The sequence below is a fragment of the Nothobranchius furzeri genome, chromosome 14 (assembly GCF_043380555.1).
Source record: "Nothobranchius furzeri strain GRZ-AD chromosome 14, NfurGRZ-RIMD1, whole genome shotgun sequence".
In the NCBI taxonomy this organism is placed as follows: Eukaryota; Metazoa; Chordata; class Actinopteri; order Cyprinodontiformes; family Nothobranchiidae; genus Nothobranchius; species Nothobranchius furzeri.
Window position 1 is genome coordinate 21,919,894 of NC_091754.1, and position 27,677 is coordinate 21,947,570.

General features: G+C 42.8%; 2 protein-coding genes across 4 annotated transcripts; both read right to left on the reverse strand.

The window, feature by feature from the left end:
- Positions 1-217: 217 nt before the first annotated feature.
- LOC139062628 (spectrin alpha chain, non-erythrocytic 1-like) lies at positions 218-1,801 on the reverse strand. Of its 3 annotated transcripts, XM_070543989.1 has the most exons (6): positions 1,604-1,801; positions 1,088-1,180; positions 873-977; positions 768-800; positions 660-695; positions 218-453 (listed from the first exon to the last, which is right to left on the reverse strand). In XM_070543989.1, the coding sequence occupies exons 2-6, from the start codon at positions 1,151-1,153 to the stop codon at positions 376-378; spliced, it is 318 nt and encodes a 105-aa protein (XP_070400090.1). In that variant the 5' UTR covers positions 1,154-1,180; positions 1,604-1,801; the 3' UTR covers positions 218-375. The 3 variants fall into 3 exon arrangements, with proteins under 3 accessions (XP_070400090.1, XP_070400088.1, XP_070400089.1); XM_070543987.1 differs by having other exon boundaries at positions 660-800; XM_070543988.1 differs by lacking the exon at positions 1,604-1,801 and having other exon boundaries at positions 660-800; positions 1,088-1,292.
- Positions 1,802-5,520: 3,719 nt separating this feature from the next.
- slc15a1a (solute carrier family 15 member 1a) lies at positions 5,521-26,281 on the reverse strand. The gene is made up of 23 exons (XM_054746901.2): positions 26,160-26,281; positions 25,962-26,002; positions 25,379-25,466; positions 25,040-25,181; positions 24,842-24,961; positions 24,644-24,743; positions 23,094-23,184; positions 22,936-23,019; positions 22,773-22,855; positions 22,583-22,669; positions 22,415-22,504; positions 22,293-22,337; positions 22,173-22,205; positions 21,999-22,087; positions 18,661-18,742; positions 18,399-18,518; positions 18,131-18,274; positions 17,998-18,044; positions 8,791-8,898; positions 8,574-8,685; positions 8,284-8,421; positions 6,181-6,288; positions 5,521-6,077 (listed from the first exon to the last, which is right to left on the reverse strand). The coding sequence occupies exons 1-23, from the start codon at positions 26,164-26,166 to the stop codon at positions 5,838-5,840; spliced, it is 2,199 nt and encodes a 732-aa protein (XP_054602876.1). The 5' UTR covers positions 26,167-26,281; the 3' UTR covers positions 5,521-5,837.
- Positions 26,282-27,677: the final 1,396 nt, after the last annotated feature.

Genomic DNA, 27,677 nt, shown 5'->3' on the forward strand with positions numbered 1-27,677 from the left:
TACAAGTTATTTGTACAACAGGCCCATTTTAAATCCCAACAGTTTCTTAGCAGACAATAGAAATGTGTTCTTTACTAACTTTACTTGGTTTGAAAATCTTACTAAAATAAACTTGAGTGCCGTATTGCAAAACCCAATCATACTTGTTATGTAAACATTAGCTTTGTAGATATTTTTTACAGATATATATTTGTGTGCAACAAAAACCAAACTTAAATAATTTGTCATTCTTTATTGAAAAACAACAAAATACAGGTATACAGAAGTGTGGGAAAATGATAATGTGAAAGTATTGCACTATAAATGAAGTGAGATGAGATGAAGGTGGACGCCAGCGGGCTGGACGCCGGACGAAGAAACCTGGAGACGGATCGCTCAGACAGGAAGGGAAGAGCTTCCTCTTACCTTGATGGAATTAAAGTTAGCCGTTGTCTGAACGCCCAACCGTACGGTCTGAGGTCAAAGGTCACAGGAAACACACACCAGTCAGCAGTCATACAGATGCATAAAGATAACTAGCCATGGCAACCAGCTGACATGTCCCCACTTTCACCAAAACCTGGTGCCTGCCGGGTCACCTGAATTCCTGTGTGATGTCAGCACGGTCGGCCGTGACTGCTGCCATCAGAGGTGACCTCTGATCAGCTGAATGAACTCACCTTCCAGGGTGACGCCGTGTTAGAGTCGGCTTCATCCTGTAAACAAACAAATGAGTGGTAACATAAACACCACGTCTGGTTCTGGTGGAGGCGGAGGACAACACGCACCTTTCCAGGAGCAGAACCCAGATGTTCTTGTTGCTACAAACAGAGACGAGCAGAGTTAAACCAGGAAGTGAGAGGGACCAGCTGCTGCAGACAGGTGACGCTCACCTGAGCCTGAACCATAGGAGCCTCCTCAGCCATCAGACCTTCTGACTCCAGTTCAGATGCCACCTTGTTGATGTCCCTCAGGCGGGACTCGTTGGCCTTCAGGTCCTGCAGGACAAAAGCACCTGCTGATCACCTTGTTGCTGTCGGGTTAACAGGTCTGGTGTTAGAACGTGGTGGATAAGAATGTTCTGACGGGCCGAGGGCTCTGAACTCACCCTGCAGGACTGGGCCTGCTCCTTCAGGGCCTGGATGCTGCTGCCGTAAGCCGACAGGTCCGACATCAGGGCCTCGTGCTTCTTCAGGAGAGCCTGTGGAGCAGAACATCAGAACCTTCAGCTCGTCTGACACAAGTGGAGCTTTCTCGCAGCGATGGTCCAATCGGATCCGCCACCGTAAAACAAACCCTGCTCAGTTCACCGCAGACGTAGCTCTGCGGGTGTTTAGTGGAAAAGCGTGAGCCTTCTGCCGGCTGCCACGTGTCATGGCTGCTCTGCAGCGGGAACACACATCACAGCTTGTAAACCGTTTGAAATAAGAGCGACGGGAACACGTTTGTCATCACTTTCTGTGCGAGGCCAGCACTTCTACCCCTAACCCATGAGACGCTTAAACGAGCAACGACGTCTGGTAGACAACCGAAGGAAATGCCAAATACAGAAACACTAATTATGAAGGACTGGAAAGAGAGCAAAGAAAAGCGATTGGAGTTTCTCAGGAAGGGACTTCCATACCTCGGCCAAGTCCTCGTCTTTCCCTTAGTCTGGACTTCCAACGATGGGCTCCTTCTCCCTCATCCAGGACTCGGCCTCATTAGCATCCGCAAAGTACTGCTGGGCCTGCAGAGAGTCCTCCAGGTCCTGCCTCCTCTGGGACGCCTTGGCCTTCAGCGTGTCCCAACGTCCATGAAGCTCCCACAGTTTAGTCTTCACCTCCTCACCAGCGAAGTGACCTGGACCCAAAAAAAGTGAGCCAGAACCTGCAGACACCTCAGAAACATGTCAGGACCAGACCTGCTCTACCTTCTTCCACCATGGTCTCTCCTTTCTGGGTGACAGCCTTGATGCGAGGTTCATGACCTGTGATCTCAGCCTGCAGAGCCTGGTGCTTCTTCAGCAGGTTCTGGACACCAATCAGGTCCTTCCCTGAGGACACATGTTAGAGTTCAGCATTATGCAGTAGACAGACCAGTTTAACCCAGGGGTTTCTTTCTTCTACAATCTGCTCTTTAACTGTATTATTTCCTGCTATTTCAGCTGTTAACTTTATTTTCTCTCTAAGTGTTTTTCTCCCCAGAAGAAGCTACAATGATGTTCTGCTGAGTTGTGGTGGCCTCATAGAGGGGGCCATCGGCTAGCACACTGCTGCTAACCACTTAAACATTCTCCCTCTCCTGATAATAACATTTTACTTTCTTTGATGTTGGATGTGCTACTACTAGTTTACCCGTTTAATTATAGATTCACTAGGATAAATACAATAAAGTTTATCTCTTGCCAAATAGAATATTTACTGTGGCGAGCCCGTGAAGAGGTGTAGGAGAATGCGACAAATTTGTCTGTTAAAAAGTCTGTTATGTACAAAAAACACAATATCATCACACTATTTTGGACCGATACATGACGGTCAGGTCCAGCTTGGGGAGAAAATATGACACGTCTTTCAGGATGGACTTCATCTTTGGTAGCTGGCGAAGCCGGGAAAAGCAGGATCTAACAACCTGGCTAATGTGGGAGTCCATCCGCATCTCTGGGTCCAAAACCACCCCCAGGTTAGTGATGGTTGGCTTCACTAAGCTGCAAAAACAGGGTTGCAGGACAGGACTAACTGCAGTGGGAGAGGGAGGAACAAATATTCCAGTTATAAATATTAAATATTTGAACAAATAAATATTTGTTAAAAGGAAGAAACTGATGATGACTAAGATTAGAGGAATGTTCTAGAACGGGTCTGGAACCAACGATGGCCCTTTGGATCAAATTTGGATTAAAAAAATAGCTCATGATTTTATTTATGGATGGAATAAAAATACAGGTTGTAAGCATCTTCTCAGTATCTTCATGTTGCACGACTTTCCACAGCAGAAGGACACAAAAACTGCCAGAATTATGATTAGAAAGATTTACGTTTTAATCTCAGAATCCCAACTTTTCCCAGAATCTTCACATTATTCTATGAATTCAGAGAAAATATACATTTTTCAGAGGTCTCGCTCCCCTGTTGTGGATATTTCTCAAAATTCAACCATTTTTTCTTTTCAAAAGCTTTAGTAAGAGTTTGGACTCTAAACAAGTTTTACTTTGCAGACTGCTTGTCTAAACCTTCATCAGATCTGCTCATAATAAAACATTTGGGTTATATTTAATGCCCAGGAAGATGCTCTTCCTGGGCATTAAGTTATCAAAAACAGATAAAATTATTTTTTACCATAATTTTAACTGCTATCAGCTGATAAAAATAATAAAAAACAGCCTGATCATTAAAGGGGTGTAAGTGAAACCGCACGGATCACACAAACCATCATGCTGTCTATATGACTTTGAAAATATATAGTTTAATTACAGTTTGATTTATTTGACATCTGTATAATGTTTATTATTTTGTTTTTCCCCCTAAATGCCTAACGTTTCAGTTTAACATGAATATTAGTCATTCATCACAATACATAAAGTTACACATTTTAAATTTTAATAGGGGAAGACTGCAGGAGGGAGCGGTAAAATACAGAAATCCCCAGCAAAAACAAGAAACTTTACGAGTCTGATGAAACCCGCTGGAGTTCCTTCAGCAGGCCTGGTGGCAGCTACAACGGCCCAGTGGCTGTGCTTGGTCAATGTTATCGAGCTCAGTCCGGCTCGGCCGTGAACGAGCCGAGGCGACATCCTGCTCTGCTTAAGAAGAGGTGTTATTTTCCGCTTCAGAAGAAGCGTCCGTGTTTTACGCTTTCTCAGAGACATGTCACGTTGCTAAGTTGTTAGCGCCGCGCGCTAACACGTCAATAGTGCAGCATAGCCTGCTGGAGGTTTTAAGGGTTCAGATGAAAACACCCTACCACTCAGGCTGCTTACACATCGATATTAAGTTGTCGCTGTTGCGCTCACGCCGTAATACAGTATTAGATGCGGTTAAAGTCAGACATGAAAAACTCCACGAGCGGTCAGACCGCGCAGCAGCTAGGCGCAGCAAGTAGGCGCCGTATCGGTCAGGCTGCCCGGCCTGACCGCTGGGGATTACCGGATGGAAGAATGGACACAGAAGTCTCCCTCTTAGCGCTCCGTCATATTTCAACCCATTTTTATCTTAAATGCACTGGGTTTTACCCTATTACCCATCTAAATATGCCCTATTAATTATTTTACCGTATTTTACATTTAAATTTCATGGTTAAACAGTACATGCTACATGTTAAACTGATAGTTAGCTAGCTACTTCGGTAAACTCAGCTAGTTTAAAGGTGGCAGTGACATAAAATACGAATATAGATTTTAACTTACCGAAAAAAATGAAGTGGAGACTCCTTGGACGCTCTATTAGTGCAATTAATACCACTGCAAGTCATTTTGTCCAACAATTGCACCAATAATATCCAAAGAAGAATACACAAACACAGAGACTCAAAATGCCGGAGCAGTTTCCAAGCCAGACCGAGGCTGTACTGAGGCCTTTCCACGGAGCTAGCTCTGTGGTCACGTGGGTCTGAGGCGGTGGTCACGTGTGTCGGATGCTCATTAATTATACAGAATTTTAGGCTTTCAATACACTTAAACAGAAGAGTGAGAAAAAAATTCACCCCCCTCAGAGTTGTCATGAGTATAAACTAGATAATTTAGACAAAAAACATGTTTTGGCACCAGGCTGTAAACATGTTTATTTCTGCTGTGAAATCTGCATTTTTAACATGGGAGTCAATGAGGATTTGCTCGCTTCTGGCACCAGCCCCCAGCGGATGAGGGTGGAACTGCAATTTTTCTTACTTCCGGGATGGGACCATTTTCTGAGCGGCATTGTGGGGGCTTGGTTCAACACCAGAATGACTCAGACTCTGGTCAGTTTAACACTGTGCCATTACAGCCAAATAGCATCCTGAGTGACCATTGCTATCAAATCACAGAGTCTCCCAAAACGCTTAAAAGGAGAGTTCTGTCAGCAAATGAAAAGGTACGTGCAGTTCAGACAAAACTTAGATTGCAGTCCCAGAAGACAAGGATATCGAAGGCAAGAATTTCTTCTTTGATATGTGTCGATGGGTGACACCAGGCCTAGCGTTGCAGTCTGCTTCTAGCTTGTTTTCTGCATGTTTTAGATCACAAACACAGCTGATTTGTTTGATTTAGTTATGAATTGCTCCTGTAGAAACTAATGAAGGCTGGGGAGACATTTCAGCTCTTAGATTAAGGTGGTAATAAGACGAACGCACAGCGAGGAGATAAGTTTCACTTTTGGTTCTACTAAATGGACACTAGGGGGTGCTAAAAGCAAACAAAACTGCCAAGTTTGCCTTTAAGGAACCTGCTCATTGTCTAGATTCTACACTAATTAGAATTCAAACTAAACATATCAAATATGTATCTAAGGAACCTGCAGGTAAATGTATATTTCACTGAGATTCAGTACAAAATAACTTAACAACGTTTAATAAGAAACACAAATATGTTTTATATTGCATATTTATGTTTATTCTTTTAGGAGATGCTTTTATTCAAAGCCACTTACAGCTTTTAACCTAACGTGTGTTTTTTGCTCATTAACATAACTTATGCATAAATAAAAAAGTGAAATTATATGTGCAAAAGCATTCCAACATGATTTGAATAATTATTTTTTTTATACTCAGTTCAGTGTTATGGAATGTCATTTCTTGCCTTCAAACGTTTTACAATAAAACGTTTCACATGCACACACATGCATGTACACTGACATTCCCTCCATTGCGTTGATGTCATACTTTTGAAATTCTCTCATTGATGTTCACATCTTGGTCTGTTTGCCTTTATAATGTTCATCATCACTTCTATCCAAGTCTCTCTTCATCATCTCCATTTCTAACTTCCGTTGCTTATCGTTTTTATCATCATCATCATCACCGACATTCCTCCTGAACTTGGCCTCGATCTCTGTGGGGTCGATGTAGGTGTAGAAATAAGCCATGATGGAGAAGATGATGCACACACACAGCAAGAGGGAGGCAAACAGGACATACTCCGTCCACTTTGGATAAAAAAAAAAAACACAAGAGAAACATAAACATGGAACGTGGTTTTCACGTCACAGTATGCACTTGTTTTTTGTTGATCATGTAATTCCTTCCTACCTGTTTGGGAAGCTTCGCAACCTCTGCTACAATCAGGACAATAAAGTTGCCAATAGCAACGGTCAACAGCCAGCCTGCCTGCAGCACTGCTTTCATGTTACTGGGTGCCTTGATGATGAGAAAGAAAAGTTTTAAATATTAACTAAGAAAAAATATAACAAAGCAATAATACTAAAGAAATGTAATACTTTTATGTGTACATTTAAAAAATAATTGATAAAACATGCAAGTTTATGCACAAATGAGTCATAACATTATGATCATTTCTATGTATCAACCTGTCAGTCCTTTTAAAGCCTCAAATGTTTGACATTAAGTGAGCGCCATTACTATACACTCTAAAAAATGAAATGTTGAATTAACTTTAACAAGATATGACAACTAGTTCCACTAAATCTAGGTAAGTCCATATAAGATTATGTACATTTACTTTTAATATAATAACACATAACAATGTATATTACGCTTTACATTTAGTCATCTAGGTTTAGTGGAACCAGTTGGCCTAACTTGGTTAAGTCAATTCAACATTTTATTTCTTAGTGTGTACAGTAGCATTAATGTTTCTTTAATTCATCCACTGTTGATGTGGAAAACAAAGGTCTACATCCACAAAGGCCTGGGTCAATGATTCATCAAGTGAAACCATTCTTGGTGGTCCCACAGCAGTCATGTGAAGATGCTGCCGTCCAACCAGCAGACTTTGCTCTTAATCAATGTTCCTCTTGCTTACTTTCATTCTTCAATCTGACTTGTTTACTTCACTTGACAGAAAAACCCAACATTTTTCATGTCTTAGTGGCCTAGTGGTAGAGTGTCTGCCCTGAGACTGGGAGATCAGGGTTCGATTCTTGGTAGGATCATACCAAAGACTTTGAAAAAATGGGACCCAATGCCTCCCTGCTTGACACTCAGCATTAAGGGGTTGGATTGGAGGGTTAAACCACCAAATGGTTTCCGAGCACGGCTGTGTCTGGCTCCTTGTTATTTACAGGATCCAGTTCAGACATTTATTGTTTGTTTTTCAGTCTCTTAAAGGTCTATCCCAGGGGTGGGCAATCCTGGCCCTCGAGGACTGCTATCCAGCAGATTTGAGTATTTTCTCTGCCTAAACACACCTGGTTTGAATCTGCTGTTGATTAACAGGCTGCTGCAGAACCTGATGAGCTGATGAATGGGTGGTTAGGGTGAGGGTTAGGGTGTGTTGGAGCAGGTAAATAACTAGGACCAGGATTGCCCACCCCTCGTCAATCCCATTGTTATCTGTCTGAACTAATCGTGTCTCACATTCCAGCCAGAAGCTCACAGCAGCTCTTAGCAGTTCCTAAAACAAGGCTTAAAAGCCGAGAGGACAGGGCTTTTCCGGTAGCAGGAATTCCAAAATTTTGGAATAGTCTGCCATTGAATATTAGAAGAAGAAAGAAGAAGAAAATGTCATTTCTATAGCGCCTCTCAAGATAAAAATCACGAGGTGCTTCACAAAAACAAAAAATGTAAAAATATAAAAATAATTTAGAAAATGGTTAAAATATATTTTAAATGAGCAAAAAATAGACAATTGTGATTTAAAAATGTTAAGATAGAGAGAGCGTGACTAGGAAAGAGGGAAATCAGTGGATCATGAGGAAGGTGGAATAGGTGGGGAGAGCAGAAGAAAGAGAGAGGGGTTGAAGAAGGTCTTACAAAAGCCAGCTTGAACAAGTGAGTCTTCAGCTGTATTTTAAAGGAGTCCACTGAGTCCACTGATCTCAGGCTCAGGGGGAGAGAGTTCCAGAGTCTGGGGGCCACAGCAGAAAATGATCTGTCGCCTTTGGTCTTTAGCCTGGTGCGCTGCACAACCAGTAGGCTTTGATCACTGGGCCTCAGGGACCTGCTGGGGGTGTAGGGCCCAATTTCTTTAATTCTTGTTAATCAGCTTTTACTATATTATAGTTATGAGCTACTTTTAACCTCTTATTTTTGATCCTCGTTATAAAGTCTTTGCATGTTCTTATTGTTTTTAATCTCTGAAGCACTTTATTACTTATGCAGTTATTACTGTTGTAAATATGCTATATAAATTAGACAATGACCTTATAATTGGTAGTTTTTTTTAAATGTTACCTGTGAGTAAGAAAACTCCAGACCAGTAACAGAAAACATCACTTCACCAGCCGTGATGAAGAAGTACTGTGGGACTTGGAGAGCCATGTGAACAGAGTTTGGCTTGATGTCCTCCGCACCAGTTATGGACTCCTGACACTGAAATAATTAAATAAAATAATAAAATACAGCTTGTTTTACTTGTAATTTGTTTTGTGCTTGAACTTTTTACTCAACTCATTTATGGCTCAGAGTCGAAAGAATCATAAGATTTCACTGGATTAAATCCAAATTTTCAGCTTAAGACTTACATTTGATCCTAAACTTAAAGTGCTAGGAATGAAGAAAGTGTATGAACTTCCGAATCCAAAATCCCTGCTGAATGCACACGACAGCTGCCCACTCTGCAAGAAAAATGTTGCCCTGATGATGATGAGAAAAGGAAATATCTTTAAGAATCTGTGGGACGAAATTCAATATTGATGTGTTTAAGCCACTAAACAGATAAAAAGGGGAAAGAGTTCTCACCTTCCATTTCTGATCTGGGAATAGTTGGAATAATGAAATTTCTCAATTTGTCCAAAGACTACTTCACTAGTGGAGACATTTACTGGCTTATTCATTCCATTAACAAATCTGAAAAGAAAATGTTAGGTTGGAAAATTTAAGGGATGCCATTCAAACTGAAAAGGGATTAAAAACCAAGTTCACTCATTTTTTCAACACATTTACAGAGGTCTCTAAATGAATGCAATGTTTCTCAATGTCAAGGAACCTTGTCTTGATGCCTCGGTTGCCTAGGAGATACGTCATCAGGGACCACACAGGTGTGTTCCTATGTTCATGTTTATGTTTATGTTTATGTATTTAGCAGACGCTTTTGTCCAAAGCGACTTACAAGTGATAATCGGCATATTGCCCTTGAGGCTAACAACAACAATAACAACAACAACATTGACATCAGTCATGGAGAGTAGGGAACAAGGAGTGGACAGTAGAGATGGGGGACGGGTGCAGGGAGGGTGCTAGTTAAGAAGATGCTCTCTGAAGAGAAGGGTCTTCAGAAGTTTCTTGAAAATTGAAAAGGAAGCCACAGTTCTGGTGGTGCTTGGAAGGTCATTCCACATTTGTGGAACAATGCATGAGAAAAGTCTGGATTGTCCTGAGCGTGGTGTAGGCACTGCTAGCCAACAATCCTGTGATGATCAGAGCGGCCGGGCCGAGACGTAAGCCTTTGCAAGAGGATTCAGGTAGATGGGAGCCGTACCATCTCGGACTCTGTATGCTAGTGTTAGTAATTTGAATTTGATGCATGCTGCTAGCGGTAGCCAGTGGAGCTCAATGAACAGAGGGGTGACGTGTGCTCTTTTTGACCTATTGAAGACCAGATGCGCCGCTGCATTTTGGACCATTTGAAGAGGTCTCACAGTACAGCCTGGAAGACCAGTTAGAAGGGCATTGTAGTAATCGAGGCGGGAGATGACAGTAGATTGCACCAGGAGCTGGGTGGCATGTTGTGTTAGGTATGGTCTGATCTTTCGTATGTTATACAGTGCAAAGCGGCATGAACGAGCAACATAGGCAACATGATCTTTAAAGCTCAGGTGTTCATCAATCACAACACCCAGATTTCGAACTGCCTTTGAAGGAGCCAGAGATAGGAAGTCATTTCGATTGAGATATTGTGCTGTATGGATGGTTTTGCTGGGATGACAAGTAGTTCAGTTTTAGAGAGGTTGAGTTGGAGATGGTGGGATTTCATCCATTTTGATATGTCAGACAGTTTGATATTCGTGCAGAGACAGTGTGGTCGTCCGGTGGAAATGACAGATAGACCTGGGTGTCGTCTGCATAGCAGTGGTAGGAGAAGTCATGTGATCGAATGATCTCACCCAGTGAGGTGGTGTATACGGCACAGAGAAGAGGTCCTAGTACAGAGCGCTGGGGGACTCCTGTGGCAAGATGGTGCATGGTAGAGGATTGTCCAAGCCAAGATACACTGAAAGATCATCCTGTGAGGTACGATTCAAACCAGGCGTGTGCTTACTCGGTGATGCCCATGCTAGAGAGTGTGGACGAAAGGAAGCCATGGTTGACAGTGTCAAATGCTGCCGATAAGTCGAGCAGGATAAGCACTGAGGATTTGCCTGTCGCTCTAGCTTCTTTTAAGGATTCAGTCACTGCTAATAGAGCAGTTTCAGTGGAGTGGCCCTTTTTGAACCAAGATTGGTAAGGGTCAAGCAGACAGTTTTGTGAGAGGTATTCTGTGATCTGCTTGAAAGCCACCCTTTCAATGATTTTGGACAGAAAAAGGAGGAGAGAGATAGGTCTGTAGTTCTCCACATGATTTGGAGGAAGAGATGTTTTTTTTTTAGCAGCGGTTTAACCTGAGCATGCTTGAGAGAGGTGGGAAATGTACCGGATGTCAGTGATGCGTTGATCACATGTGTGACTGCTGCGGCTACTGTAGGAGCAATAGCTTGGAGCAGCTTAGTCGGAATGGGGTCAAGTGGGCATGTAGTAGGGCGGCTGCACGTGAGAAGCTTGGACACACAGTTCTCAGTGGCAGGGGAAAAAGAGGAAAATGAAGCAGTAGGGCCTGAGATGGTTGGGCTTGAATGAGTTTGTGGTAGTGAATGTTCAGGAGTGGCAAGTTGAGTAAACTGTTTGCTTATGGCTGCAACTTTGTCAGTGAAGAATGAGGCAAAGGTGTCAGCTGATAAGATTGTTGGTAGGAGGTGGAGATGGAGGGTTGAGCAGAGTTTTGAATGTTGAAAATAGTTTCTGAGAGTCAGTAGAGCTGAAAATTTTGTCAGTGTAGAAAGCTTTCTTTGCATCAGTGATGCTGGCAGAGAATGAGGACAGTAATTCCTGAAATTTCAATAGATAACCAGGATCTTTTGTTTTGCGCCATTTCCGTTCCGCAGCTCTAAGATTGGTCCGTAGAGACCGGAGGGCATCATTTAGCCAAGGGTGCGACTGAGAGGATCTAGCAGGTCTAGTGGCTAAAGGGCACAAGTTGTTAAGACAAGAGCAGAGTGACTCGGTGGCATCATTCACTTCATAAGCGGAGAATGTGCTGGGAGATGGAAGAGTGGAGGCAACAAGAGAGGAGAAGTGGTTGGGTGCCAGATTGCTGTGGTTGCGGCGGAATGAGACCATTGGGGAGGAAGCAGTGGACCTCCCTTGTAGAGTCGTGCTGAAATGAAGTAATGATCCGAAAGATGCAGCGGTGTGACAGAGATTGTGTCTATGGCACAGTTTCTGGTGAAAATGAGGTCAAGTGCTTTTCCAGCTTTGTGAGTTGGAGGACTTTGTACTAGTTTTAAATCAAATGACATTAGTGATAGGAAGCCTGATGAGCTGGGATTGTCCAGGTGAATATTCATGTCTCCAAGGACCATTGTGGGACAGTCATGGTCAGGAATGGAGGAAAGCAGGGTGTCGAGTTCATCAAGAAAGTCTCTGAGTTGACCTGGTTGTCGATATATGACAACCAAAAAGAATATTTTCGGTACAGTTACCTGGATGGCATGGTATTCAAAGGAGTTGTATTTAGTGATAGGTAGCAACTGACTGTATATCCATTTGTTGGAAATTAACATGCCCGTTCCACCACCTCGACCAGATGCACGAGAAGTGTGGGAGAAAGTGTGGTTAACTGAGAGAGCAGATGGGGTAGCATTGTCACATGGTTTAATCCAGGTCTCAGTGAGAGCCAGTGCATCGAGTGACAGGTGGTTTGCATATGCGGTAATGAAGTCTGCTTTGTTTACAGCTGATTGGCAGTTCCACAGTCCCATAGACAGGTGGATGTCTTCGGGGGGAGTTGGTTTTAGAGAGCAGAGTTTTTGAAGGTTGCGAAAGTGGTTTTCTGTGTGTGACCTTCCTCTGAAGCTAGTGATCACAGGTATGGGATAATGACACATTTTGCTAGGTGTTGATGGAGCAGCGTCTGGGTCAAGTTTGTTTGCTCTGTGTACCTGCTCTGTGGACACGCGCAGGTAGACACGTATGTCTTAACCCTGGTGTGTCTTCACACCAGAGGGACTGAGACACCAGGGCTGACGCTTCTGCTGACGTTTCAGTTATGCTACCGAGGCATCTGTTCTGTTCTGCATTTGTTATCAGTTTAGCTAGCTGACCAAGGATACACGGGAGGTGTCTTGTAACCTGGCCTTGGTCAAAAATTTCGTTGTATTTTCAAAAAGGATGGCGGATCAGGAACCAGCAGCTACTTCAGGGCAAATTTCTAGTTTAAATGTATTAAAATAACTGTAGCTAACAGGCTTTTATCTAAAATGTTTTTTTTTATCCAAAGCAGTCATCTATGATTGGTTAGTTCTTAGTAGTTGCAGCTTTGGTGGCTAGCAGGTATTAACTCGCTTACATATTTAATTTAACCAATATGCACAACAAAAAAGTAAAAGGCTCGTTATACATTTATAATGAAACGTATACGTTTAAAATATAACTTTACCTCACATGTCAAGTGAGATACGTCTGTTCCATTTAACCATTTTTCTTTGACCAAGGAAGGACAGTGTCCTCGTAAGCAGCACCTGGCCAGATGCCTTGACATTGAGAAACACCCATGGAGCTGCTAATGCTAACAGTTAGCTTCTACTACATAATATATTGGTTATTTCTCAATACCCAAGGATGCTAGTACATTCTTGTGTACTTGACAAGTATGTTCTTGGCAAGGACACCAGAAAGTCCATTCTACCAAGTATGGGAGAACGAGAACAGCATTTGGAACAGAACTGTACTCCGTTGTGTCATTGCAACAAGCGCTGCTTGTTTAACTAGGGTTTAGACAAAAGAATAAAAGTCTAGTTTGTCCCTCAATTAAAAAATAACAATAAATACAAATTACTTGTACAATATTTGGTCCACTTTTGATGAAAACTGACAGAATTCTAGCATTTCCTGTTGTTAAATTAAGAAAAAATAAATTTTGTCATCAAAACAAAGCAATGCTGCTTTTATTTTGATAGTGGGTTAGCTAATTCGATTTCTGAGGGATCATGAAGAGTCTGAAAGAAAACAAAAACAAATACCGGTACACACAGCAAATGTTACAGGTTACACACAATTATTTACAATACCAGTTTTTTGTATTATTCTTTATTTGAATTTATGACATAAAACTCTATAGTTATGAGCTTTCTCTGACATTTGAAGTGAAATGGTTTGTGGCGCAATGCATTATGGGATACTTTGCTGTCCCAAGTCCACAGAAGAATGCATCATTGAATCCTCAACACAATCGGTGGAGCAAGAACACATCCGGAAACTTAGGGCGAACGTACCATGATACGTACTTAGGGTTGGAACAATAACTGGACTATCGTTGATGATGTGTCACAAGGACGTGAGTACACAAGCACAGACATGTATGCATATTGAGAAACGGCCATGCTTTGCTCTTGAGGGTAAACCAATAACAGCCTTTCCCGTCCTGAGCCAAGATGGGTGAGTCTGTCCGTCCCTCCCTCCCTCCCTCCCTCCCTCCCTCCCTCCCTCCCTCCCTCCATCCATCCATCCATCCATCCATCCATCCATCCATCCATCCATCCATCCATCCATCCATTTTCATCTGCTTATTCCATCCATCCATTTTCATCTGCTTATTTTCATCTGCTTATCCGGATTTTCCATTTTCATCTGCTTATCCGGATTTTCGTCTGCTTATCCGGAGTCAGGTCGCGGGGGCAGTAGCCTAAGGCGAGAGACCCAGACTTCCCTCTCCCCAGCCACTTTGGCCAGCTCCTCCGGGGGAATCTTAAGGTGTTCTCTGGCCAGGTGAGAGACATAGTCCCTCCACTGTGTCCTGGGTCTACCTTTAGGTCTCCTCCCGGTTGGACGTGCCCGGAAAACCTCACCAGGGAGGCGTCCAGGAGGCATCCTGACCAGATGCCCGAGCCACCTCAACTGGCTCCTCTCGATGTGGAGGAGCAGCTTGTCTACTCCGAGCCCCTCCCGAATGGCTGAGCCTCTCACCCTATCTCTAATGGAGAGCCCAGCCACTCTTCGGAGAAAAATAATTTTGGCCGCTTGTATCCACGATCTCGTTCTTTTGGTCACTACCCAAAGCTCATGACCATAGGTGAGGGTAGGAACGTAGATCAACCAGTAAATCGAGAGCTTTGCCTTCTGACTCAGCTCTCTCTTCACCACGACAGACCGGTACAACACCCGCATCACTGCAGATGCAGCACCAATCTGCCTATCGATCTCACGCTCCAGTTTTCCCTCACTCGTGAACATGACCCCGAGATACTTAAACTCCTCCACTTGGAGCAGGAACCTCATCCCTGACCCGGAGAAGGCATTCTACCCTTTTCCGAATCAAGACCATGGTCTCAGATTTAGAGGAGCTGATTCTCATCCCAGCTGCTTCACACTTGGCTGCGAACCGCTCCAGTGAAAGCTGAAAATCATGTTCTGATGAAGCCAACAGGACCACATTATCTGCAAAAAGCAGAGACCTGATCCTCAGGCCACCAAAACGGATGCCCCTCCACACCTTGGCTGCACCTAGAAATCCTGTCCGTAAAGGTTATGAATAGAATCGGTGACAAATGGCAGCCTTGGCGGAGTCCAACTCTCACTGGGAACGAGCCCGACTTACTGCCGGCAATGCGGACCAAGCTCTGACACCGGTCATACAGGGACCAAACAGCCCGTATCAGAGGGCCCCATACTCCCGGAGTTCCCCCACAGGGCCCCCCAAGGGACACGGTCAAACGCCTTCTTCAAGTCCACAAAACACATGTAGACTGATTGGGCAAATTCCCACGCACCCTCCAGGATCCCCCTAAGGGTATAGAGCTGGTCCAGTGTTCCATGGCCAGGACGAAAACCACATTGCTCCTCCTGAATCTGTTTCAACAATCCGACGGACCCTCCTCTCCAGAACCCCTGAATAGACCTTACCAGGAAGGCTCAGGAGTGTGATCCCCCTGTAGTTGCAACACACCCTGCGGTCTCCCTTTTTAAATAAGGGGACCACCACCCCGGTCTTCCAGTCCAGTGGGACTGCTCCCGATGTCCTTGCGATATTGCAGAGCCGCGTCAGCCAACACAGCCCCACAACATCCAGAGCTTTAAGGAACTCCGGGCAGATCTCATCCACCCCTGGAGCCTTGCCACAGAGGAGCGTTTTAACCACGTCAGTGACCTCAGCACCAGAGATTTGAGAGGCCAACCCAAAGTCCCCAGACTGCTTTCTCACTGGAAGACGTGTCGGTGGGATTGAGGAGGTCTTCGAAGTATTCTGCCCACCGATCCACAACGTCCTGAGTAGAGGTCAGCAGCACACCATCCCCACTATAGATAGTGTTGGTACCACACTGCTTTCCCCTCCCTGAGGCGCCGGATGGTGGACCAGAATCTCCTCGAAGCCTTATGAAAGTCTTGCTCCATGGTCTCACCGAACTCCTTCCATGCCCGGGTTTTTGCCTTGGTGACCACCCGAGCCGCGTTCCGCTTGGACTGCCGGTACCCGTCAGCTGCCTCTGGAGTCCCACAAGCCAAAAAGACCTGATAGGACTCTTTCTTCAGCTTGACAGCATCCCTAACCGCCAGTGTCCACCAGCGGGTTCGGGGGTTGCCACCACGACAGGCACAGACAATCCTGCAACCACAGCTCCGGTCGGCCGCCTAAACAATGGAGGCACGGAACAGGGTCCATTCAGACTCAATGTCCTCCGTCTCCCCCGGAACATTTTGGAAGTTCTGTCGGAGGTGGAAATTGAAGCTCCTTCTGACAGGAGACTCTGCCAGATGTTCCCAGCAGACCCTCGCAATACATTTTGGCCTGCCTGGTCTGACTGGCATCCTCCCCCACCATCTGAGCCAACTCACCACCAGGTAGTGGTCAGTTGACAGCTCCGCCCCTCTCCTCACTCGAGTGTCCAAGACATGCGGCCGCAGGTCAGACGAAACAACAACAAGTCGATCATCAAGCTGCGGCCTAAGGTATCCTGGTGCCAAGAGCACATACGGACACCTTTATGTTTGAACATGGTGTTCATTATAGACAATACATGACTGGCACAGAAGTCCAATAACAAAACACCACTCAAATTCAGATCGGGGGGGGGGGCATTCCTCCCAACCACACCTCTCCAGGTCTCACCGTCATTGCCCACGTGAGCGTTAAAGTCCCCCAGCAGAACAAGGGAGTCACCGGAAGGAGCGCTTTTCAGCACCCCCTCCAAGGTCTCCAAAAAGGGTGGGTAGTCTGAACTGTAGTTTGGTGCACAAGCACAGACCACAGTCAGAACCCGTCCCCCCACAGGTAGGCAGAGGGAGGCTACCCTCTCATTCACTGGGGTAAACCCCAACGTACAGGCATCAAGATGGGGGGCAAATAGTATGCCCACCCCTGCTCGGCACCTCTCAGTGGGGGCAACTCTAGAGTGGTAGAAAGTCCAACCCCTCTTAAGGAAATTCATTCCAGAGCCAGAGCCATGCGTTGAGGTGAGTCCGACTATATCTAGTCGGAACCTCTCAACCTCACACACCAACTCAGGCTCCTTCCCCACCAGAGAGGTGACATTCCATGTGCCAACAGCCAGCTTCTGTAGCCGAGGATCAGACCGCCAAGGTCACCGCCCTCGACTACCACCCGTCACACACTGCACCTGACCCCTTTGGCCCCTCCCACGAGTGGTGAACCCATGGGAAGGGAGACCCACGTTTCTTCTTTAGGCTGTGCCCGGCCGGGCTCCATGGGTGAAAGCCCGGCCACCAGGTGCTCGCCAACGTGCCCCACCTCCAGGCCTGGCTCCAGAGGGGGGCCCCGGTGATCCACGTCAGGGCAAGGGAACACGGTTTCCATTTATATAATTCATCATAAGAGGTCTTTGGGCTGCTCTTTGTCTGATCCCTCACCTAAGGTCCAAGTTCAGAGACTAAAAATAGCGGAACAGTTTTCAGGCGAGACCGAGGCCCAGACTGAGGCTACTGAGGCCTTTCCATGGAGCTAGCTCTGTGGTCACGTGGGTCTGATGCTGCGGTCACGTGGGTCTGATGCTCATTAATTATACAGAATTTTAGGCTTTTAATACACTTAAACAGAAGAGTGACAAAAAAAATTCACCCCCTCAGAGTTGTCATGAGTGCAAACTAGATCAGTTAAACCAAAAACATGTTTTGGTACCAGGCTGTAAACATGTTTATTTCTGCTGTGAAATTGGTATTTTTAACATGGGAGTCAATGAGGATTTGCTCGCTTCTGACACCAGCCCCCAGCGGATGAGGGTGGAACTGCAATTTTTATCACTTCCGCGTTGGCCTCAATTTCAGACCCGCATTGTGGGGGCTTGGTCTGATCCCTCACCAAGGACCTGTTCACCATGGGTGACCCTACCAGAGGCAAAAAGCCTCAGACAACTTAGCTCCATGAATGAGTGAGTCCATGAATGTTAATTTTCAATGTGACGTAAAACTGACTGGCTATTCTAGTCCCGTCTATCTTCCATCAACGACAAATACAGGAAATAGGGGTAAAAGACTAATTTCACAATCAGCCTGCTTGTGAAACTCAGCGTGACTGATCAAATTTAAAACATAACAAGTAAAAATGATTTCTCAGTGAACTCAGTCTTTAAAGAATGTAAAAATGAAGAACAAAAATATATTAGCATTTAAAAATGCTTAATTATGATTATTCTTTCAGGTATTTATTTAGATATTTATTATAATTTCAGTACTCAAACTTACCGGATTGCATTGTTTCCTTCTTCTGGCTTAGTAGTCAAATCTGCAGTCTGAAATAAAACACATAAATGCTTATTGATTTAACCGTTGTAAATCTCCTCGTGTCTTCATTTTATTTTGTGTACTTAGAACTCACCAGCTGCCATTCATCACTGATGGTTAAGGGGATGAGAAGTGTTTGCCTCTGTCCTTTTATCAATGAAATATTTCTTTTCATTTCAGGGCCACTTACTGAGATAGAGATCTGATCTTCTTCAAAAGTGAAGTATTCTTCACTGGCCTGCAGAAGAAAGAATCCTGATACTGAGCAAACACTCTGATTACCATTTAAATTTATTCTGATTTAAAAACAAAAAGTATATAAATCTAAATTTTCTAAATATTTGTTTGCTGGTATAACATACCTGAGCTGCCTGAAGAGTCACCTGACCATAGCCTGGTAACCCAGCTGTAACTGGATGATTGCCCATGTTTAGTAACTTCAACTGACTTTGGAAGTTGGATGGGAAAACTGGCAAAGTTTTCTGAAAATTACAGGAAACAGTCGGAGTTTATAAATCTCAATGTTAGATTTATTCACAATTATCAGTTTATAACAAATTAACCTCTCATCTCTTTTGCATTTTACTGTGTAAGATTAAAATATGTTAAATGTTTCCTACTTACGTCGATTTCAATCTGAACCACAGCTGCACAGACAAAAGCAAGCGCTGCCAGAAACATCCCCACTGTCATTCTTTTCAAAGGTCTGTTAAAACCAACAGGAATAAAGTTAATAGACTTAATTAAAAGCATTTACCTAAAACAGAGATGTCTTCATCTTTTCTGCAGTATGTATGTAAGGTATGTTGTCATTTAAAAAAATAATCATCATAAAGTTTGTTCATTCAGTTTAGACACATTAAATCTGCAAAAGCAAATTTTGGAAAACAAATGAGCATGAAACTTTTTTTCATACCTCTTAACATACTGATATAGTATAAAATAATAATAATGTTGTTCTCTTGCATTTGTCTGAAAACCTCAGCCAGCAGCACATGTCGGACTGAAAGCAACCATTGGACCATCTGGTTGGCCGTCTCGCCGAACTGCACCACTTCCGCACTTCATGGGTCCTCCATTCTTTACGCACTGGCATATTTAGCAACAGAACACCATTGGTGTGAGAGGCTCTCCGCTCAATAATATCAGAGAAGAAGAAACAGCCGGCTGAAACCACTTCAACTTTAGGACAAACTCACAAAGTCCCAAAAAGCAAAACACCATCTGAAGTCACAAACAACAAAAGATGTTTGCACTTAGAAAACAGTGACTGGTGTTTAGCTCTATATCGTTTTCTCTGGTAGTGTTGGTTTCTGCCAGGAAAGATACCTGAGGGGAGGGGTGAGTGTTCTGTGACCGTGTTTGCGTTCAAAGCCTAGCACGTGTGCAGATTCGCTATAGCAGCTTTAAGTTAAAGATGCAGAAGGAAACATGGAGGTTTCACATCATGTGCTGGAGACAGAAATCTGACTGTTTTTCTCATGATGACATAATGAAAGAAAGACCCAAAACTACTTTCTTTAATTGTTATAAAAATCTCTGCATTGCTGCTGCTCACTGAAATGCAGGTGAGGCAGCTCATTTTACAGAGAGGCAGGGGCGTTTCTAGGACAGGTCCAGGGGGGACCAGGGGCACCCTGGCAGCAACCTTGGACCCCTCTGTGGCCCCGCCTTCTGAGGGCAGTGTGGATTCTTTTTGTTATAATTTATTGTAATGCAAGATGTGGAACTACAACATGTGAATTAATTCCTCTGCAGTTAAAAAGAGATGTTGAGACAAATACTTTCATGTTGTTACTTTGACAAATAACTACAATGTCAAAGTCATTTTTGTAAAATTGTTGCATTTTGAAACATTGAAAAAGTCTTTTAACTAAAGTAACTGTAACAATATTGCTGTTATTATATTGTTGTAATTACACTCTAAAATTTGAAATGATTATTGTTCATAGTGTTTTCTTAAAAAGGTGTCTCTCTAAAGCCCGAATCACACTGTGCAATTTTTGGCCACTTTAGCCAAATCCCTCGTCGGGAGCATGATCGTGTAAGCAAGACTCCACCCCTCTGAGCTTCGGTTTCAATTTATTTTTTAAACGTGGATTATAAACTACACACCAGTTTTTTTTTTTCTGTTAATAGCCCAAGTTACACCGGAGCAATACTAAAATAATTAAACTACCTTTTTTAGACCATCAGATGAATTGTGAAAACTGTGATTCTGTAAACTGTGAGAATGTGAGAGGAGATGAGCTCACAAACATTCAACTCAATTCAAAAATACTTTATTAATCCCAGAGGGAAATTGAACAACATAAAAAGTAAAGCACAAAAACATGAGATCCGTTTGCTGTTGGTGGAAATATTACATATTCAACTGATAAGGATGGTTCAGTAGCATTTTGCTGAAGAGACAGCGGGTGTGAGCTGTCACACGGAGCGGAGCAGTCAGAAAGAATTCACGGCAAAAGTTTAGATACTGAAGCGATCTGTGACAGATTAATGCTTCTCTGTAGTTTAGTGGGTTCTTGTGTATAAAGGAGGAGAAGGATGAATGATCAGCAGGGGCAGATTTAGGACTGAAGAAGATCCGGGGCTTAACACACACACGCACGCGCACACACGTGACACGCACTAGTCAACATCACATATATATATATACATATATATATAGATATATATATATGTCTTGTACCACATAATTTATAATCTGAAGGTACATATTAAGCATATTCAGGGCAGAGTATTGTTCCTGTTAGTGTTTAGTGTGAGATGATAGTAAATATTCCCTTTCTTTCTCCAGCAACGTTACGTGATAGTAAGCTAACTTTAGGCAAACCAGCAGCACAACAAATATTTTCAAATAAGACTCACAAACCTGAGTCAGCACCAGTCTCATCAAAGCTGGGGTTCTGTCGTTGTACTTTTGGTCTAAAAACGTCCTTATGTCCATCTTCACTCATGCGTTTCAGGCAGAGAGTGTGGAAGAAGCCAGCTGCTGAAGGGCTTCTTCTTCAGTGGTGGAGGCTCGGGCAGGCTGTATACAAACTACTGCCAGCTGCTCCCTCTCTGTTGGACTTTGGTACTGCATGTTACTTCCGCGATTGAGATCCGGGGCTTATCATGAAACATCCGGGGCTTCAGCCCAAGTAGCCGGGCCTAACGCCGCCCCTGATGATCAGCAAACTGATCAGCTGTTTAGCTGGAAGATGGAAAAAGGAGACCTGCAGCCGGAGTCTGACGCCAAAGATGAGATGGGTCATGAACTGACACTAAAACTAAGTGTTTTTATCTTTTCAGCTTTGTTTTGGTTAGCGGTCTGCTTAGTGACGCATGCTTCAGGAGGTTCGCTCATGACGCAGCATGTCCTGCTGGAGAGAGACGTCATGCAGTCTGCTTCACAGAAATCTTGCGCCGTACAGTGTGCTACCTTTCTGGAGTTCTCACAGTGTGACATGAACAATACTGTGCGACGGTCAAAAATCGCAGTGTGATCCGGGCTTAACTTAGCAGCCGGCCTCAGTCCACTAACACCCCCCTCCCAATTTGAAAAGAGTGGGTTTTTTTTTTTAATCAAAACATTTGCAGTAGTCTCTAGTAAGAATGAATGCCTTCTAAGTCGTTCTTGGAGGGAAAAATATACCGGTGCACCATTTCTCTCACCTAAAAGTTGCCCACATCAGAGTTGATGGCAGGATTTCGAGTCTTATTTTCTGATATTTGGACATCTTGCACTGGATTGGATAGCAACAACGAGACTCTACCACTGACTTGCAACTTTGATGTTTCATCTCTACAAAAATCACAAGCCTGGAGGAGCTTCTGCCATGTGGTGAAGTTGCTAATGCTAATGGTTAGCTTAAACTAGCCTGTTTCAGTCAACCACACCTTTAAATTACAACCTGCCCTGCAGATTGGAGCTAAAATAGAACAGCAGAACTGAATATTTTTCTTGCAGAACTTACGTGAAGTTCAGACCACACTTTTTAATCAGAGGGTAAATCACGCTGTCCATTATGGGAACCAGAGTCAGGATCAAGATGGGGTTTACTGTCTTTCCAAAAAAAAAAACAAAAAAAGAACAAAATGAGTTTTTACTTAAAAGTATAAACATCTGAGTCTAAACTATTTTTACTTACCTGCATCTGATCCGGCTGTATAACAATCGCCCCCTGACGAACCCCCAAAAAATTAAGAATAAGATAAACACACTGCTCTGATGAGCAAAGAGACATTTATGCTTTTATCACCAAACTTACAAAGTTTCCATCCATTGTGGTGGCCTGCAGAGTCCACCTAGAACCCTTCAGACAGAGTTGCAACATTTAGCAGAACATCTGCTGCAAACAGGTTGTTTCTGCTCAAATGAACTTAAAGGTACCTTTTGATCAAACAGGGTCCAGAACATTGGCAGCGGGATGTATAAAAAGAGAACCTTCAGCACCATTTTTATTTGAGCAATGAGGAGTTTCTGTAGCATAAAAAGACAAAATAACTAACTTTTCATTCTCTGGAATAGACTCTTATCACCCATGAAAGTTGAACTTACATCGTATTTGTCCTCCGCCCAGTCCATCCAGTGCTCTCTACTTGGGTACTGCTTGCTTCTGTGTTTGTAGCGATTGCTTATTGCAAACTGTTGCAGAGTCAAGTTGTAGAAACAGGTTGTTAGAAAAATCTAGGCTCACCTTTAGACGCATCACTTGTTGGAGGAATATTTAAATCTGAGAACGACCTACCCCGATACATTTACACACATCCCCCATGATGTTCCCTTCAGGTTTAGCTTTGTAGTACATACCACTCCCCACAATAAACACCACTGTTGAAAAATACCGGGGGAAATGATCAGATCCACGAGGGAAACCTTTGAATTTCTGCTTTATGTACTTTTTTACGCACCGAGTGCTACAACCATCAGCGCTGCAGGGACACCGAAGGCCAGGGAATAACACTTCTGTTTACTGTAGATACCACAGTTCTGAGCTGCAGATGGAAATATTTAATCATTGTTTTTTATCGTTGATTGCATGTTTGTGACATTTTAGTCAAAAACGTACCTCTGAGGATCGGAGTGATGATGGTTGACAGAAGACTCCCACCATTGATGCACAGATAGAAAACAGAGAAAAACGTTCTTCTTTGTCTTTCCTAGAAAAATTAAACTTATTGTATTGAATAAGCAAAAGCTGCATTTATATTTCACTATTTGAAGATTTTTACACAATATGCATGCATGACCTCAATGTGTTTACTGCTTTTTGCCTTTCAGTGTTTTTTTCTTTACTGTAACATTGAGCCAAAACCTTATTTTCAGTTGCTTCAGGGACTTCTTGCCTGATTTCGACTTTTGAAAGCACATTAAAACTTTGGACTCTGAGTTTGTATTTTCATCTATTCCTGCTTTAGAAATAATTTTTCTGTCACAGTCAGCATGCGTGTTAATCAGCAAACCATTCTGTAAATAATAACCAGTGGCTGTACAGTTTACGGGAACCGGTATTAGACCTGTCTTACAGCACCACCTTGCGAGTGGGATCTGTTTTCTTGTAAGAAGGTTCAAGTTCTGTAATTACCTATTTTTTTGTTAAATTCAATGACTTTGGTAGATTAGCAGGTGTTTCTGGATTTGTAGACAGTTTTTGAAAAATTGGAAGGTGAGACAAGAGAATGAATGGAGATGAGAAGTGAGCTCTTTCAAAGGGCCTACACCTGTTCTTCAATAAATCAGATGTGGTCTCTATTATGAATGAAAGCCTTGCAAATTGTTCTCTGGGGGAACAAAAGCTCTGTTGCGTCTGTTTCAGGAAGTAGAAACTAGCTGGAGGAGTAGGGGGAAGAAAACAGCAGGATTTTGAGTCATATCCATTACTATTCATGATATTCAAACATCTCGCCTCTAATTGGTCAATAGCAATGTGACTCTTCCACTGCCTCCATTCACTCTTCTTTCTTGGGTAATTAATGCAACATTGATGTGTTATCTCCACAAATAATACAACCCTGAATATTTTGCGCCATGTTGTGGAGTTGCTAATGCTAATAGTTGGCTTCCACTAGCCGAGACACGCTCTGCACATTTCCCTGTCCCTTCTACCAGCGGCTAATGCGAGCGATAGAGGTTTTTGAGTTCAGCATTCTTGTGAAACTTAGCATGAACACATTTCTTTAAGTTTTGATCTCATCATTTTAAATCCAATATTTCCATGTTTTCTTTCAGCCTTCCACTTATCAGCTCACATAAGCTTCTGGAGGTGTGAAATTATTAATATTTTAATTTTCAAGAACTAATCACAGGATTTATGTAGGAAAAATCTGTGAACGGTTTCCTTTTACCTCTTCAGTGAAACCAAAATATTCCAGCGTTTACTGAACTGATTTTGTTTCTTACTATGTTTAATTAAAAATCAGTATTTTATCATGTGAAGAGGCGCATTTACAGCATCCAAACTGGAACTTTTGATGTATGTGCGATGACCTTAAAATTTATTGCCTAACCAAGTTTGACAGACAAGATAAAACTTTCAGTGGAGGCAATAAAATATCTGAACTATGGATGTTGGAACATGCAAGCTGAGGCTAAAGGTGGAACATGTGTAGGTAAGAGTACCTGATGATCGCCAAACTGGTCTCCACCAAAAGCAGCCACACAAGGTTTGATGCCACCGGTACCCAGAGCGATGAGGAACAGACCCACCATGGATAACACTCTGAATGTGAGGAGGGAAAAGATGAGGAGGTACATGATGAGAAGAATGTTTCATCCTGGTCTTCATATCTAATTCCCTAAATAATCATTTAAACCTACACATGAAAGGTCATGTTATTTGGGGTCCCATCTCGGTCTGTATCAGTGATGTCATGAATTGCACTGACCGCCATCGCCACCTGGCCAATCGCATAAACAATGGACAGGTAGATAATGGTCCTGTGAGAGACAAAAATACATATTATTATATTAGTGTGTCCTAAAATACACAAGTTAAAATTTGAGACATTTTCTTACTTAAACTTTCCCAGCCAGGAGTCGGCCACGATGGCCCCGAGAATGGGGGTCAGGTAGCAGAGAGCCACAAAGGTGTGGTATATGGAGGTGGCCAAGTCGTCGTCCCATCTTAAAAAGTACTTAAAGTACAAAACCAGGACCGCTGCAGAGAAGCATTTATAATAACCTCAACCTAAAAATGGTTAATGTGGTAATTGAACAGCTAAAACATTTGTTAGGGTTTTCAAGCAATTGTTTGTGTTAACTGAGTCCAGAAAGTTTTTTAGAATCCTGCAGAAATATTGGACTATTTTGGGCTTTGCATGACTATCATATTTACTTATGTAAACTTGGACTCACCTCTCATTCCATAGTAGGAGAACCTCTCACAGAACTCATTAACAACAATGAAGAAGATGCTGAGCGGGTATCCACACACTTCTTTACTCTGTTTAATAAAATGACATTTATACAGTCTGTCTTTCAGCTGCAGTATCCATTTAGTATGCAGTCTGATGCAGTTTAAATATAAAATAGATCCAATGCAAAAGTTCCTTTCAAAATAAAATGCTATTATCAGTATTTAAACTAATATTTTGTAATAAAATATGGTGCAAAATAGCACTTTTTTGTATTTTTTTAGACAGATTGCTTATAAATGGAAAAAAAGTTGTTAAAGGGGAACTACTTGTTTAACGTTTTCATTTAATTTCTAATCTTTTAAACTAGTATAGCTCATGTTCGCTTCTTATAAATAAAATCTTTGAACTCTGAGCAACATTGTACAGCTACATGTGCAACAATGTCCAAAAATTCTCACTTGGGATTTTTGTTGAAATGATCAAGCAAACGTTGATTAAAGTTTAGATTTGATTCTAAAAACGATCAACTGGTCTCACACTGATCTTAAAAACTGGAAAAAGTATTGGAAGGAAGGCGTTACCGTTCCTTTGTTCTTCTTTCCAGTTTTGGGATCTTCATGATCTGTGAGCAAAATCATTTATTGAAGCTAAACGAAAAGTCCACCAGAAATGGTACACATGCTATTTTCTTCTATATAGAGCTTTGTTACGTTATAGAGTACAAATTGTCTTTACTTTCAAATAAATTTTCTTAAAACATTAAATCCAGATTTATTTACCAGCCATGATGTTTTACTGAGGCTTCCAACGACACAAGCTTCTCACTCAGAGCCGATAATTGACCTCCTCACTAGTGTGGAAACTTCCACGCTTTATTGCGTCTTATTAGCCCTTGATCTGTTGAGTTGCTTTCAAACTGGGAGGGAACAAGAGCAGATAGGCTGCTGGGTGCAGTCAGTCCTTGACCCTTCACTGAAGTTCCCACACTAACTGCAAACAAGACAAATAATTGTTTTCAAAGTTGTCCGAAATAGTTTTCTTCTTTTTTTTTTTTTTACAATTGAGCCTCGATATAGCGTATGAAACTTTGTTGTGGCTCACAATGACCCAATAGTGACCAAACACACATCGGTTGGACTCGGACACTCGGCCAGGACATGCTTTGTGCTGATTGGCTGGTTTACGGGGAGCCCAAGTCTCCTCCCCTTCCTGCCGGCTCCGGTCCGGCTGTAAATGAAAGAATGTAACGTTAGCGGGGCTAAAAGTTATTTTCTGGTCCACTTTGACTCACACATGTGTTTTACTTCCATTTAAATAACAAATAATTGTTCGTTTCAAATTTTTCATGTAATTTGAGATTTAATCGCTTTTAAAAATTCATTTTTAAAAAGACTACAAATCACAAGTTGCATGTATACATCACCCCAGAATCTAAGAGCGTAGCTGCTACTTACCACATGGCCAGATTTATAGTAGTTTCTCCACCTTTAATAATCCTCTCCTCCTGGGAGAAGGGTGACAAGCTCTTCCCCTTGTCTGGTTTGCTCACGTCAATTTGGTGAGACAAGCATTTGTAGTCCTCACAGAAAGTTCCCACACAAAACCTAAAATAACTGAAGCTCTTTCTTGGCATCGTAGTGTGTCTTTTTAATTCACTCACATAATTTATCCATGACACCAAACAAGATAAAGAAAATAACTTTAACTGGTCCAAAGACTCCGTTCATATTTTTTGACAGTAGGGGACACATGGACCGGAAGTAGATGGGCGTGACTTAGACTTTCTATGACACTGCCTGAAATGGAGGGGTACGAAAGGGGAGTGTCCAGCAAAGTCACTGTCTGGCGGGTTGTAGAGCGGGGGGACTGCAGAAGAACGACGACAAGGACCACAAGCTGTGGATCTATCTGGAATTCCTTCAAAGTCTGGATATTCTCTTTACATCCTGGAACATCACTGCCCCAACATTCTTCTTTGTCATTTTCCTCTCTTCCAACAACGATGTTAGCAGTAGCTTGGGCTAGCGTCAGCAGCATTTGGCCATGCATTGTTCTGCAGTGAGCAATACTGCAACCAAGGTTTAAATTTTGTCAACACTGAAGTGGGTTGAACATGAGAAATCAGGTTTTCTTAGAACAGTCAGAATCTTACATCATCATTAATTTACATAGATTTTTTGGTAAGCTACATTAGCCACCCCAATCTTCCTATACTGAACCTTAACGGGGTCAATGTGGTTTTAAACTCTAGAATACCTTTAAGGAAAATGATTTTCATGACCGAAACTGAAGAGAAA

Coding starts and splice junctions, on each gene's coding strand:
- LOC139062628 (XM_070543987.1), bottom strand. CDS start 1,153: ATGTCGGACCTGTCGGCTTACGGCAGCAGCATCCAGGCCCTGAAGGAG. Junction 801..872: donor CTCCTATGGTTCAGGCTCAG/GTGAGCGTCACC, acceptor CTCTGTTTGTAG/CAACAAGAACATCTGGGTTC. Junction 454..659: donor ACACGGCGTCACCCTGGAAG/GTGAGTTCATTC, acceptor CTTTGACCTCAG/ACCGTACGGTTGGGCGTTCA.
- slc15a1a (XM_054746901.2), bottom strand. Junction 22,856..22,935: donor GCTGATGGTTGTAGCACTCG/GTGCGTAAAAAA, acceptor ATTTTTCAACAG/TGGTGTTTATTGTGGGGAGT. Junction 8,422..8,573: donor CTTTAAGTTTAGGATCAAAT/GTAAGTCTTAAG, acceptor TAATTATTTCAG/TGTCAGGAGTCCATAACTGG.